The 15,639-nt window shown below is 43.6% G+C and overlaps 1 protein-coding gene across 1 annotated transcript in view; it reads right to left on the bottom strand.

Annotated features, from left to right (window-relative positions):
* Nucleotides 1–431: 431 nt before the first annotated feature.
* LOC118572187 (autism susceptibility gene 2 protein homolog) overlaps nucleotides 432–15,639 on the bottom strand; it is a 284,609-nt gene continuing 269,401 nt past the window's right edge. Inside the window, exon 2 of the mRNA XM_036171635.1 lies at nucleotides 432–728. Within this exon, the coding sequence (XP_036027528.1) occupies nucleotides 432–728 (297 nt within the window). The remainder of the gene's footprint in view (nucleotides 729–15,639) is intronic.

Genomic DNA, 15,639 nt, shown 5'->3' with positions numbered 1-15,639 from the left:
AAACTTCTCTTCACACAATTAAAAAGACCATGGTGGGGTCTCAGGGTTGTGGAGAACAATAGAGGCACACAGATGGGCACACTTCAGGGCCACTGTCCTCCCAAGTGCCACAGTATGAATTTTACGTAAGGGCCTGCCCACACATAGACCACCATTTTTAGCACACCAGAATCCTGTGATGTACAATGGCTATGACCAGTTTCTCCAAGCCATCTGTCCTCACCACCCAGATCTCTGCAGAAGCCGGGTCATCTATACCATGTGGCCAGCTCGCTGTACCAACAGGGCTACATGAAGCTCTGATGTGCAGCAAACATTGAAATGAAAGAGTAGCAAGGCTGGAGTGATAGTCAAGTACAGAGAACACACCTAGAGTGTCACCCTATTATCTAGAATCAAGCACGCAACTTTCTAAAACCACTACTGCGTCATCATAATAAGGTCACCCACTGAGAACTGCAGAGGCACAGGAGGGAAGAGAAGGTCCTAGGAAAGAATGAACCAGGCTGGCTCACCTGTCGGAGTCCCTTAGGCAACTTCTTCCTCTTCCCAAGGTGCTGGCAGAGGTTGCGGTCGTTCTCTCGGTCCGAGCTGTAGTGGTGCGCGTGGCTGAGCCGGCTCTTCTTGGAGTGAAAAGACAAGCCATTGGTGAGAGCTTCTCGTTTCTTCTTGGTCAGGGGAGTCTGCCGCTTCTCTGCGCGTTCCTGAGGCTTCACTGCTACATCTTTCTGCAGAAAGGAAGAAGAAAAGGACAGGGAAGTGGTGGTTACATGAGTATCTCAGGTCACAGCCTAAACACAGACCAGATAGGTGAGACTAGTGGAATGGACAGAGAAACAGTAAGTTTCCTGAATCCCCAGTGACACCACACATATGTCCATTCTATTCCTCTGTGCTGGTGTGTGCTCACATGGGGAGAGATGAAGGTATAGATGCATCCATCTCTCTCTCTCTCTCTCTCTCTCTCTCTCTCTCTCTCTCTCTCTCTATGTATGTATGTATGTATGTATGTATGTATGTATGTATGTATGTATGAATGTGTTTAAACTAAAGGCAAATCTCTGGTGTCTTGTCCAATTCTTTCCCTTGTGTTTGAGACGCAGTTTCTCGTTGGCCCAGGGTTTGTTTATCCAGCAAGGCTGGTTGAATGGCAAGCCCTACTGCTCCTCCTCCTCTCTTGGCCACCCTAGTGCCGGGGTGTGAGCGTCACCACATCCACTAAAGCTCCAAGGACTTGGACCTGAGGGGAGCAGTGAGCGAATACAGAGAAGACAGCAAAGGAACACAGAGTCTGGAGGGCTGGAGCTGAGGGCTGCCCTGGATCTGGATCAGAAAGGACAGCCTGTGCAAGAACCCGAAGGCAAGTAGTACCATGATCCCTTGAAAGAGGAAAAGCACAACGCTGAGCAACTGGCTCGAATAACCCCATGGCTTCAGATTAAGACAGGAAAATAGTCGGTGGTTAATAGTTGTACCCTAAATACGCAAATACAAGTAGGCGAAACAACTAGACCCATCCAGCATGATATTGAGCTATGGGTGGTGTAGCTCAGCTGGAAGAGCACTTGCCTCCCACACATGAGGAGCTGGGCTCCAGTCTCAGAAGCACACGAAACTGGAAGTGATCTACATGTCTATAATCCTAGCATTTGGGGGGAGGAAGAGACAGCAGAATCAGAAGTTCTAGGTCGTCCTCAGCTACACAGTGATTTTTAGCCTGAGCTCCAAGAGAGCCTATCTTAAATGAATAAATAAGAATCAATTTGCCTCATACATTTGGTTTCTTGGGAGACCAGCCCTCCATTCATACTGAAAATTATGTCCAATTTCACACAAATATAAATTAATATGTATGAGATTGTTACATTTTTTGAAAGCCACTTTATTTTCCTCTAACATATTAATCAAGGCATTTTCATGACTCTGCAGATTAGCTACATAGAGTAAACAGAACCCATGCCAGGACATTAACTTTCAAGAGACCTGATAAGATGATACACTCATCTTTCCTCCAATTAATACTAAGATATTCCACTCTGGAGGGTGCAGACAAAATAGGACAGAATCTGTGTCTATGTAACCATTTAAGAGGGGAGTGATATCTTTTTTAAAAGTTTTTCATAATATAAGAGGCTTATGCTTTCTGACACTAGAGATGTTATTTCTCTCTCTCACATATATATATTTATTGCAAATCTTGAATAAACCTGGCAACTATGTGTTCATTGTATCTATAAACATTTATTGACTGATTACTAAATGTCCAGTAAAATAATTGCTTAAGTTTTCATTGACTACTTAGGAAATGGCAAAACTGGCCTATACCATTAAGACAAGTAAACACAGGAAGATAGGGAGGTGGATCACTTGCTGTACAAGCATGAGGCCCTACATTCAAATTCCTAATGCCCACCTAGAAAGCTGGGTGAGGGGGCATACGGCCTTCAAACCCGAGGGCTCACAGTGGGGCAAATAAAGGAAGACCGCCGAATTCAGTGAGAGATCTTGTCTCAAGGAAGTAAGGTGGAGAGAGAAAGAGCAAGTATGGTGGCTATTCTTGGTTGCCAACATGACAACATCTGGAATTACGTAAAACCCAAGCAGTTGGGTACACCTGTGAAGGATTCCTCTGGATTCCATCACTTGAAGTGGAGAAACTCAAGGAAAAACTGGATCTTTTGAGGTGGGAAGATGCACCTTGAATGTGGGCCATGCCTTCTGGTGGCAGCCTATATAAAGAACACGGGAAAAGGAAGTGCCTGCTCTTTGCCTGCCTGCTTGGCCTCACTGTAACAGGCAAGTCCCCTCCTTCCCCAACATGAGAGCCTATTTCTTCAGGATTCTAACATATACTGAAGGCCAGCTGAGACATAAAGCTTTATGGAGTGAACAGCTACAAGATTCTTGGACCTTCCATTATTAGACAGACTTTCTTGGACTAGCTGTACCACAGATGGAAAGCCACTCTAAGAAATCCTACAGACAGACAGACAGACAGACAGACAGATACATACATACATACATACATACATACATACATACATACATACTGACAGACACAGATAGACAGACAGACAAAACTCATTCTCTAAGTTCTGTTCCTCTAGAGAACCCTGATAAACACAGCATGACACCTACCCAATGTCCTCCTCCAGTCATACACTAAAAGGCTGATTATAAACCAATCAATAAAATATAATATAAACCTATCAATATTCACAACAACTGCATGACTTCATGCACGGGTGAATGGGTACATCAACACACCACCAAGGTTATCAGTGGCAATTAATTTAAGAATTCCCTCGAAGAAACACGGCTACTCTGAACACTACTGCCACAAGAAGGGAAGCCATCCGGATTATAAAAAGAACATTTGGGGATCAATGAGCACCAATTCCAAAGGCTTGTTAATTCATCAGCTGACTAGGCAAGCAGTTGCCGAGGGAGACAGTCCATCAGCATTACCTGCAGTGCTTTTATAAAATGACTACACTTCTCATTCTGCAAGGGAAGCATTTAGAAAATGAATGGAAGGTGGCAGCACATGCCACTTGAAAACATGCCACTTGGCAGAAGGATTATTGTAAACTAAAGGTACTTGAAAATCAGCAGATTCAAGAGGGACACTCTGCCCTCTCTTAGCCAATGGAGAAGAAATATCCGTACAGCGGGGAGGAAGGGATGATGAGTGGGAGATGTCTGGCCTAGAGTGGGGGAGCGGAAATTCAGAAATGGGGAGTCATGATCCAGAAAAATGTGCACAAACACAGCTGGGGTAAATAACTCGTACCTCCTTTAATATCCCCAAGACTTTGGATATGGCTCTAAAAACGGCCAGCCCTATTTAGTCACTGAGGAAGCATTCAGGTTGTATCACTTTTGAAGGATTTTTGTTGCTGTTATTGATGTTGTTTTGAGACTGTCTCAAGGATCCCAGCCTGGCCTGAAACTGACCGTGTCACAGAGGATGGCCCTGACTCCTGATCCTCCTTTCCACGTCCTAACTGCTGGGATTACAGCCAAGTGCCCCCATGCATTATTTTATTTTCCTTTAGTGGCTGCTGTTTATGGGTAAACTACATGTCATTCTCCTGTTAATCTATTTTAGGGCAATTTAATTCTCAGGCTCAGATGAAAACCCTAAGAAGCTAGAGATAAATCTGCCCCACCTGGGGCAAACACTGGAAGGGGGCTGGAAGTGAGAAATCTGATAAATCTGCTTATGGGTATTCATTAATTTCCAGACACCCACACAGCAGCAGAGGCCTTGCTGTGAAGTGGAAAGATTTAGACACATCTGCTGACAATAGAGGGGGTAAGTGCACAAGCCATGCACAAAGGAATCAGTTCTCTGAATGTTTGAAATTATGTGATTTTTAGGTCACTGGAGATGGAGGGCGGGATGACAGGAGCACATCCATTCAGAGCCTCAGACACTGATGAAGCAAAGCAATTTCCCTCTGTATCAGCCCTCTTCAGAACAGGTGATCTTATTCTTGACTTCCCCTTCTCCCAAATTACAATCTTCTGCCCAAGGCTTCCTCTGCACCTCCTGAATTTCAAAATGAGAAGGTTCAGTGTTGTGCAAACTCAGGGAGGCTAACATTGCACACGAAACTCGATGCAGGCTGAGGGGCCCCATTTGCTGATTACAGATGAAGGAGAGATGATGGGAAGAAAGGGCACAATTTGCCTGCCTTGCAGAAAATGGGTTTTGGAAAGAGTCTCTGTCTGATGTTTCCAATCACATTAATCTGAGGACAGTGGGTAAGTGGCAGAGTGGAGGTGAGTTGTGTCTGTGCATGTCCAAGTGTGAGTGCACAGGGAAGGTGGGGGAGAGATACCTGATGTCAAGGACTGTTCTACTTTCCATTCTGTTGCTAGGACACACACCATGACAGAACACAAGTCAAGGCGGGGGGGTTGATTTGGCTTACACTTACTTCCTGAAGCTCTCCAACTACAGTTCACCACCGAGGTAAGTCCAGGCAGACTCTAAGTGTAAGAACACTGGAGGAACAAAGCCTGCTGGCTCCCTCATTGGATCATGCTTAGCTGGCTTCCTTACAGAGCCTAGGAACGCAACTACCCTCCAGAGGCTGGGCCAAATACATCAATTAGAAATCAAGACAACCCTAACATGATGAACACAGGCCAAGCTATCGAGGAAATTCTGCAATAGAGGCTTCGCTCGGAGGCCCTGAGGCTGGGTTAGGTTGGCAATTACAGCAAAGTAGTACAGCAGACAAGAGAGTGGGGTAGGGGTGGGATGAAGAGACAAGATTCTAGTCATCATCAAATTACATGGATGATATTTTCCATTGTTTTAGTCTGTTGGATTTTTGGCAAGTTTACCATGACACACAATTCTTGTTTTCTGAATGGGGTTGGCAACTATTCCATCAATGTCCCCGTGCAAAAGAGCTACCAAGGTTGAATGTGATAAGGAAAAAGGTGGTTTTTTTTTTCTTAATTAAAAAGTTCAGTGCTTTCAAAATTCCATGTCACTATACTCATATTACTCTCCATTTTGGAGTTTTAAACAAATAAAGTTAAAACAAACTCTCAGGGCCTCCACTTTTCAGTGACTGAATATATGAAGGAAAAAATATTTTAAATATCCAGTACAACATTTAAAAATGAGTCTCTCACCCATGTACAGTGGCACATACATGTAATCTCCATACTTGATACATGGAGGCAGGAGCATCAGGAGTTCAGTATCTAAATGTGACCCAGTGTTCTCATATGTGTATGTGTGTGTGTATGTATCTTTAAATATTCATATGTTTAAAAAAATCAGGAACCTGTGGCTAAAATGTTGATGGGGCAAGCATGAAAGCTGGGGTTCAAATCCCTAGCACAAACCAAAATGCCAAGCAGAGATAGTGAGTGGCCTGTCATCCCAGCAGTCAGGTAGCAGAGATAGGATCCTTGGATGTAAAGTGGGTAGTTAGCCTAGACCAATCCACAAGACCTACATTCAAGGGAGAGTACCCTGCCTAATGGATAACATCTTCATGCAATCACGGAAGACACTGTTGGCAAGTAAATACATAAACATGCATGCTTATGTGCAAACACATTCACATTCACCTGATGCATGCACACACGCACACAAGGAGGCACACATGCATGCATCTCCCTAGCCCTCAAGTCAATATGTGTGCTATGTGCTATATATATACACATACACACACTCTTGTCATCTGTTGGAAAGACCCAAAAAAGATTCCCAAACCAAAGCTGTTCGATCACAGCAGGAGAGAAATCTATGAATATTTACTGGGGGTTAGGTGAGGACTAGTCAGGATGCTCTGCATGGCCGCCGTTCACACTGACCAGAAGTGCATTCCTTGACTGTACAGAAGGCTAAAGACACTATAATCAATGGAAAAGAAGACAGGTGCAAAGGAGCATACTCATGTACACCGGCAGCCAGTAAGAACACAAATGTGGTTTTGTTGCTGTTGTGGCTGCTCTTTTTTGTTTTGTCGAGTAAGGATTTCTCTGTGTAACTGCCCTAGATATCCTGGAAATGACTTTGTAGATCAGGCTGGCCTTGAACTCACACAATGAGTGCTGGGATTAAAGGCATGTGCCTGCCACTCTCCACCATATATGTGATTTAACAGAGAAGTATTTTTTATTTTTAATTTATGTATATGTGTGTGAGTATATTCTGTATCTGTACAATGCCTTGCTAGGCCAGAAGAAGACACTGGATGCAATGGAACTGAAGTGACAGGGAATTGTAAGCCACCCAACATGGATGCTGAGAACCTAATTCTGCTCCCTGGAAGAGCAATAAGTGTTCCTAACTGCAAAGCCAGCTGTGCAGCCTCAGAAATGATACTCCTTTTAGCAAATGGTGGTGAAATACCTTAAAGGCATGCAAATACTTTTAATCCATGCGTTGATCTGATTGGAAAAAAACTGTCTCTAAATAATTGTAAAACTCAATTAAAATTATAAAATTTCTTGAGGTAAACATTACAGAAACATTCATATAATCTCTGAGCAGACAAAGTTTTCTTTGGTATGGCACTAAAATGACGATCCATAAAAAGGTAAATGGACAAGTCAAAAATTAAAACTTTTGTTCCTCAAAGCCCATTTTGAAGGCTGGAGAAATCGTTTGGTGGTTAAGAGTGTGTACTACTGGGGTTGGGGATTTTGCTCAGTGGTAGAGTGCTTGCATAGCAAGCGCAAGGCCCTGGGTTCAGTTCTCAGCTTGAGGGGGGGGGGGGGGGGGAAGAGTGTGTACTGCTCTTCTACAAGGCCAAGTTTGGTCCCCAGCACCCACACTGGGTGGTTCACAACCACCTGTTAAGTCCAACTCCAGGATAACAAATGCCCTCTACTGGCCTCCACAGGCACCTGCTCTCTTGAGAATATACCACCTCAACCTTCAATACACACACACACACACACACACACACACACACACACACACACACACGTGTATGCCCACTGTTAAAACAGGAAGACTTGCAATATTAGGAAAGTATTTCCAAAATGTTTCTCTGATTAAAGTCTGTACACAGAATGAATACATTAGCGACTCAAAATACAAAAAAAAAAAAAAAAAAAAATCCATTAATGTTTTACTATGATAAAGGATTTCAACATATAATTTTAGGTATCTAAAGAGGAAACAGACAATGGAACAATAATCAACTCCATCATCTTTAGGTGAACGCAAGCTAAGATCACAATGAAATACATGTAGAGTAGAACAGCTGGAATAAGAAACAATGGCAAGTGTGGGCACGGACAGTACATACAGAACACTGGTTGAAGGGGTGGTACCATCACAGGGGAGTGAAGAGAGAATGAGAGGGGAGCTAAAGAGGGAGAGGAGAGGGGAAAGGAAGGGGAGAAAGGAGACACAAAAGCAGACACCAAGTAGCTCTCCTAAGCTTAGTCATAGGATGAGAACACATCTATCAGCTTAAGTGAGATTTTTGCGCTGAGAACTGGAAACGCCAGCAGTCTCTCATTCCTATAGATAATTGAGAGTTGGCTGCCTTTAGCCCTTAACACACTCGAAGTGGTTGAGTCCCTGGCAACCAGATGCTATTGCTTAAAACAGTTTAGGCTCTCAGCCCTGAAGGATTCCTAAAATTGGATTACAGTCCCTCCAGATAATCTGAGAAATACAGCATGACGAAAAGGAAACCTTTAAAAAAAAAAAAAAAATTAGCTCCTCTGGAACAAGCAGCACTCTGCAAACTGAGCGCAGCATGACCAAGGGCGGAAAATCTCATCAGTGAGGGCTTAAGGGCAAGAATATATACAAAGAACCAAAGAAGCCACATGAAAGGAGACAGGGGCAAGCCAGAGGAACAAGGACACACCACACAGACCTCAAACACCTCTGAGGGCAAAGCCAGACTGCCCACCTCCATTGAGCAAAACACTCAGACTCCATAGGGTTTTTGCACGCTCCCACCTAATCCACTATAGTAAAATACATCTGCAAGATGTGAACCTTAATGACACCCTGGAATTAGCCACTGTTTGATTCTATTGTACTGTTTTATTTTGAAGGTACGGTCTCATGTACTCCAGGACCAGCCTTAAGCTCACTATATACTTGAATATGACTTTGAACTGATCCTCCTGCCTCTACCGCCCAAGTGCCAGGACTATAGGCATGTGCTTCCACACCTGGTTTATGAGGTACTGGGAATGGAACTTAGGGTGCTGTGCCTGCTAGGCAAGTACTTTACCAGATAAGCTACATCCCCAGCCCAAGCGTTTTGTTATAAAGGATCTGAACAGATATATTTGTTTTTCAAAGACACTTGGGTGCCATTCAGATATGTGAGAAGCCATCAGGGATATGCAAGTCACAGTAGGATTTTGTCCTTCACATTCGAGGATGAGTGTTATTAAAAAGACAAAAATCTGGCCATGCGGCCGTGAATGTAAAGTTTTCAATGCTGAACTGTGAAGTGTCTAGACACAGCAAAGCCCTGTCATGGCTCAGATTTTTCAAGTGACCCTGTTAGGTTTATATAGAATTAATCTTGGTGCTGTGACCACATACCAAACAATATCAACAATACAAACACTGTGGGGAGAAATGGTTTACTCTGATTCATGGTTTGAGGGCACAGTTGACTATGGGAGCAGGAGTGGGAAGCAGGGGGTCACACTGCATCCACTATCAGAAAACCGAGCAAGATGAACACTAGCTAGCACCTGGCTCCCTTTCTCCCTTCAATTCAGGTGAAAACTCCAGCCCATGGCAACCTGTTACTCATACTCAAGGGTGGGTCTTCCTATCTCAATTAACCCAGTCTGGAAACTCCCTCCCAGACATGCTCAGTGGTGTTTCCTAGGTGACTCCGAATCCATTCAAGTGACAATAAAGATTAACCACCACATCTGTCAAGCAATTAGGAAGTCATTTCTGTAACTTCCTACTTTGCAGAACTACAGCCCCTGGAGTTGCACAGGTGGAGGGATCAGAGAGGAGAGAGGGCAAATGTGCAGATGTCTCCTACTCCATGGACCATTATTGCATCATTTGTCCATGCATTTCAACTGGCTTCTGGGGGGAGGGGAAGGAGGAGAGAGAGCAATGTAGTTCACACATACAGATCTAGGGTCCTTTATCAAGGGATCTCTTAAGCTCTTAAAATTCCCTAATGTTATTACCTAGAGAAGCTATTTATCACGCAGAAAACGCTCCAGGAATGCAGCTTGCAGCCCATGAACTGGGAATTTCTTCTAGGTAGTGTTTTCCAGCCCTTTCAACAACTGAGATGTCTCTTATCTGGAGGCACTTCACACGCCTTTACCCTCATTGTGCTATGACTGAAGTTACAGATAAGTCTTTACTGAGGCAAGCCATTTCTAAATATAAAGCAAGACTTCGTAAAATGATTTTTCATACCCAGTAATATTTTTATGTCTCTCAATGAACAGCCTAGTAACTTTATACAGCAGACAATCATTGTCATTTTATAACTCAAGGAGCAGAAGCATGGGAAGCCAATGGCTACTCAAAGAAAGACCATCAGTGATTGGCAACACACTTAGAAGTTCCCAGGGTTTATATCCTATGTTCATTCCCAAATTCTGGATCATAATAGATCTACCTGTCAGTTTTAGGATCATGTACTTTTGCTTGCACAAAACTTTACATCTAGTTTAGCGCTACCATTACAACATGGCAAAACTATTCCATGCACCTCTATTTCCCTCCCCACATGTCATTACAGAAAGACTACACCTCCTGTGTCAAGCACCCCAACTCTTCCTAACTCAACTCTGCAACAAACAAATCTAAACAGAAGTCAAGGCTTTGGCTTTGCACTGAAACAGACATGTGATTCCAGTGTCGAAAATTGGGCATTTCTGAAAATAAACACCTATACAAAAGCTCAGGACACTGAGTCCCAAACATGGTCCTGATGTGACTGGATAAATGTTAATGGATGACGGTGGCTCTATAAATACCCACAAGAGCAAAAGGTAGACCCCTCGACCCCATTAGCACACATTGCTAATGCCCCATCACCCAATGAGACACAGATTCCTCACAGAAAGTTCTCTAAGTCCTGGAGCTTTTTTGCACGGCCCCAACTGGTGACTCTACACTTGTTTTCTGGCCCCCTCCTTTACCCTCAGATATTCAATTTCAGGACTTGACAGACAGAATTTTGTTCCTTTAACATCACAGTGGTAAAATAAAACTGAACTGTGGGTTTGCATTGGGAAAAAAAAAAAAAAAAGAATTTAAAAACTACTGAAGAGTCACCCAGTGACCTGAGACCCACAGGTGAACAACGCCTTAGGATGTCCCTGAAATGGAGAGAAACAGTAGGCCCTGGAATAATGTTAGATGGGCCAGTCTTCCACTTTGTACTGTATGATTTGACAGTGGACACAGAGTGTCAGCCAGCCTGAGAGCCTAACATGCTAACTCTAAAGCAATTAGTTCCTATACAGAGGACCAGATTGTCTCCATGTTTCTTGGGACAGGCTGAAGGTTTGTGTCTTTACTAAGGCTGTCTTCAGATAGATTTTGTGATATTTAGATACTTATTGATTCTATCAGATTTGATCATGGAATCAATCTTTCCCTTCAGAGGCTCGGGGTTAATGGCAAAGTTTATTAAACTGCAGGCAGTCATTCAGAAAAGATCAATAGAGACATGATTACAGGGTAACCAGAGGATTAAACTCCAGATTTATCACAAAATTAAACTGAATTAAATGTTCCCTGATAGCACTTGAAATGCTGTCGATACTTTTAACTCATAATCTATGCTCCTTCTGTGTTTACCTAACAGGCAAGAGGGATGCCTGGTTTGCAAAAATGACGGCTACACAAAACATGAGGCACACAGGGCTGTAAGAAGTCCTGAGAGCTGCTTCTGGAAACTGCCTCTCTAATAGCAGACCACTCTGAACTTACTGGACACCATTCTGTCCACTCCTACAGTTTATCGGTAATACATCTTCACAGGTCCTACATATCTATTTGAAACTGAGTTTACAGTTCAAGGACTGTATATACTTTGCTACTATTTTCAGAAGGAAGCTTGTGCCATGACACCAGTCCTTAGTCCCATGAGGAAAGAGGACTGGAAGATGTCATCAGAATGCTGGAAAAATCAACCCACCCATCCCCATCCTGGGAAGATGCAACAAAACCAGCCAATTCAATTCATAAAGGTGAGATCCCATTCCCAGCTTCTGAAAGGTAACCACTCCCTGAATGAACTGGCAGCTTCAAATACACGGGTAAGCAGTAAGGAAGTCAATACATAGGACAGCTGTTAAGGCTGACATCAATACCACAGTGAGTGAGGAAGAGCAGCACTGCAGGACCCATGATGATAAAGGCCAGGCCTGCTGTGAGGCTGGGTAGGGACGCACATGAGCTTGTGAAAAGGTTGCTCAGAAAATCAATTTGGGGACAAAAACTAAGTGTGTGATGTAAGCTGTATTTCAGATGGAGGCTCTCTATTTTCACGTAATGCTTTTACTTTGTAGCAAGGACACTCCATCCTACAGATGGCATGGACCCAGCCCTGCCCTAGCTTGATGGCCAACAGGCTCTGTTGGCTACTAATCCAATGGGAAAGTTATATTATCACACAGAAGAAAACCGAGGCTGCCATCAAGACACTGAGCTGACAGCAAGCACCCTGCCATTCTCTTATCCCCTCCACCCCAGCCTACTGACTGTATGAGTCACTGCTTTCTTCCCTGGCATCATCAAACCTTCCACCCTCGAATGTGCTGGGGGATGGCCACAGATGTGTTTGCCTTCCTCAACAACAGCATCACCCTGCCTGAAGGAAAACACTTGGTCTCCGTCTCCGAGCTGGAAGCTGCGTGAAATATACAAAGTCACAGCTTCTTAGACTCACAGTGATGCCAAGTTTCCAAGAACATCCCATATCAACAAGCCATCCCCAGGAAAATGACAGCTTCACTGCTAGTGTCCTGTTCCCCAGGACTCTCCCTCTGTGTCTTTACTCATTCTGGCCCTGCCCCACACTGGTGCTCTGTGGTAGTCCTTCCAGACTCAAGGACTAACCTTGCCACTTGTTCCTTTGTGGCCTTGAGTGAAACTCCAGGCACTCCTGTATCACTTTTCTGTTAGATAATATATAAATTCATACAATGCCTGTCGAGGTCAAAGTTGTATTACATTTTTTTGTTTTGTTTTTGTTTTGTTTTGTTTTGTTTTGTTTGTTTTGTTTTGTTTTGTTTTGTTTTTTTAAGGCTGAGGCTGTAATGGGCAGCGGGGTGTTGTTTAGTTTGAGCTGGCCTGGAACTCACTATACATCCAGCAATGAACTTGACCTTCTGATCCTACTGCCAGGACATCCCTGGTGAGCGTTGGGAATTCTGCAATGAACTACTACACTTGCTTTATAGGGTGCTGGGAATGGAATCCAGGCTTTTATGCATGTTAGGAGTGTACTCTCTGAAGGCAGCCATATCCACGGACCCAGAGGTGTATCTACTAATTAATTTTTCCCAAGGCAATATGGCCAGTCTAAGGACCTGATGGAGATCCACATCCTCACAAGGGTGAGAAGGAACAAGAAGCCTAGAGGGTTGTCTAAGCCCTGCGGTTTGAAACTCATTGTTTCCAGACCTCTATTTTTGTTTGCATGCTTATTTGCTTGTAAATATAAGCAAATCACTTAGCCTATTAACTTAGAAAGATGGAAAACTTCCGGAAAATTTGAATGGAGATTAACAATTTGTACTCTTCATGGATCAAACACTTAAAAGGCCACCCTGCTAACTGTCCCAAGAGTGAGACCTGAGAGAGCTGTTGCTGCTGATTCTATCATTAATCTCCTTGCAACTGACTTATCCCTGCTGGCTTCCCCAATGAGACATTTCTGTTAAAAAAAAAAAAAAAAAAAAAAAAAAAATGGATGCATGTCACAGTTCAACATGCAGGGCGGGGGGGGGGGGGTCACATACATGTTGGCTTCTGGAAACCTGACAACAACACCCCCACACACAAGCACACATATATACATAACCCAGTGGGGTTATTGAACTCCACCAGGGAATTCAACAATCCTGCACCTGGCTTAATGGAGAAGGGAAAGATGGGGAATATGGAAGGGGGGGGGGGATAACCCTCCTTCCTGCTGAGCACTGACACACACAGTAGAGTTTGGGAGGCAACTTTATGTGCTCTTAGTAGTAGATTAATGAATGTAATTACCTCGCATTGTGGCTGTGAATGCTGCAAAAACAATAATTTATAGAGCGCTGTAAAGTTCTAATGTGTTTTTATGTCCATAAGCTGCTTAGCCATAATCTAATGCATTTGTACAAGAACGGCCTAAGTGGCTCTCAGCTGAACAGTGAACACAAGTGTCTGAACCTTGGTGATTCCGCCCGTACGTCTTTATAACCCAGCCCCGTGTGGTAAGCATCTGAGGAAAACAGCTGCCGAATTATACAAATAATTCCGGAGACAGTGAAAGGCTCTCTGCCTCTCTCACCAGGAGGAACATTTCAGGCTGACAGAGGGCTTGCAGGCTTTAATTAAATGCTGGAGTGGGTTCCCAACACACATTTGGTAGTTACACTGTCTTTCTCCACCCTCTCTGTCCTCTAGCCCTGCAGCTCCTCAATGCCTTTCCAGAGGCAGGAAGGGAACTGGGTGGAGGCTTAAAAAATGTAAAGGGAAAAAAATGTTTTAATAATTACAAAATGTCTTCCCCTTTGGAAATGGCTCACCATTTCTGGGTGTTCTCTATTCTGTCACTGTGTTTGTAAGTAAAGGCAAGGATACCTTAACAAACCTGGCGCCTTCAGCAAACCACCCATCAAAGCCATCAGCGGGTTGAAACAACTTAGTGACTAGACACCCACAAAAAAGTTGGGGTGGAGGGTCCACATGGCAGCTAATGCCTCTAGGTGCTTACTACCTGCTAGAACCACATGCAGAGCATGGCCACAGGAAGAGGAACTGCTAATTCATTTTTAAAGGGATGAAGGGCAGTGATTTATATTGGGAAGGCAGATGCTGGAAACAGGTTTACTCCAAAGCATGTGACTTAACCTTTCCCTTTTCTGTAAATGACTGATGATGTTAGTATTTAATTCACAAGATATCTATAAGGCAGTGTGTCTCACCCTTCCTAATGCTGTGACCCTTTAATACAGTTCCTCAAGTTATAGTGACCCCCAACAATAAAACTAATTTTGTTGCTATGTCATAACTGTAATTTTGCTATTGTTATGAACTGTAATGTTCTGTTTTCTGATGATCTAAGGCAACCCCTAAGAAAGGGTCGTTGGGTTCCCCGCAAAAAATCTCGACACACAGGTTTGGGAATTGCTTCTGTAAGGGTTAATGCCTTAGTTCACTGAAAGTGTACTTAGAACGAAGTCAGGACCTGCAGCATATTCATGTTTATTGACCATCATTATCATCAGTGCTCTAGGAATCAATGGAATATGATTACGCTGGCCAGAAAGGAAAAGCAGAAAGCTGCCCACATTTCTCTATGAGCAAACAGTCAAGAGTTTTACATGTCGAGAGTGCAGAGTCCTATGACTGATGTGGAGACAAGAGTGCTGACCCCAGGAAGCAGGTGCACAGGAGACTGTACCTCCAAACACAGACTGAACAAGCAGCTCACTCTTAGCAATCACAAGGCCCTGAGGGCAGCTGTGTTACAGTGATAGCAGACACCGCTGGCTCATCCTCTTCAGAATCAGCACAAGTCAATATTTTCATCACAGAATAAATATTGAAATCATATTAAAAAAACAACTTGAAGCAAAACATAAGACATTATCTGCCCCCACCCTGCGTGTGTATACATTCCTATGCACTTGGAGGTACACCGTGTGTACATAAATGTAGAGGCCAGAAGACAACTTGGAGTCTTGGTTCTCAAGCACTCTGTACCTTCTTTTGAGATATGGGCCTGGAACTTGCCACTGGCTGGCTGGACAGTGAGCCCTGAAGATAGCCTGTTACCACTCACCCAGCACTATTACAGGAGTTCATCCTCATACTCAATTTTATTTACTACTGTATGGGGATCAAACTCAGGACCAGCTATCTTTTCAGCCCCCAAGTTAGAATTATTTTAAGAGTTGCTGTTGGAATTAGTACAGGGA

This window comes from Onychomys torridus, chromosome 22, assembly GCF_903995425.1.
Source record: "Onychomys torridus chromosome 22, mOncTor1.1, whole genome shotgun sequence".
Lineage (NCBI taxonomy): Eukaryota > Metazoa > Chordata > Mammalia > Rodentia > Cricetidae > Onychomys > Onychomys torridus.
This window is presented reverse-complemented; position numbering and strand designations above follow the sequence as displayed.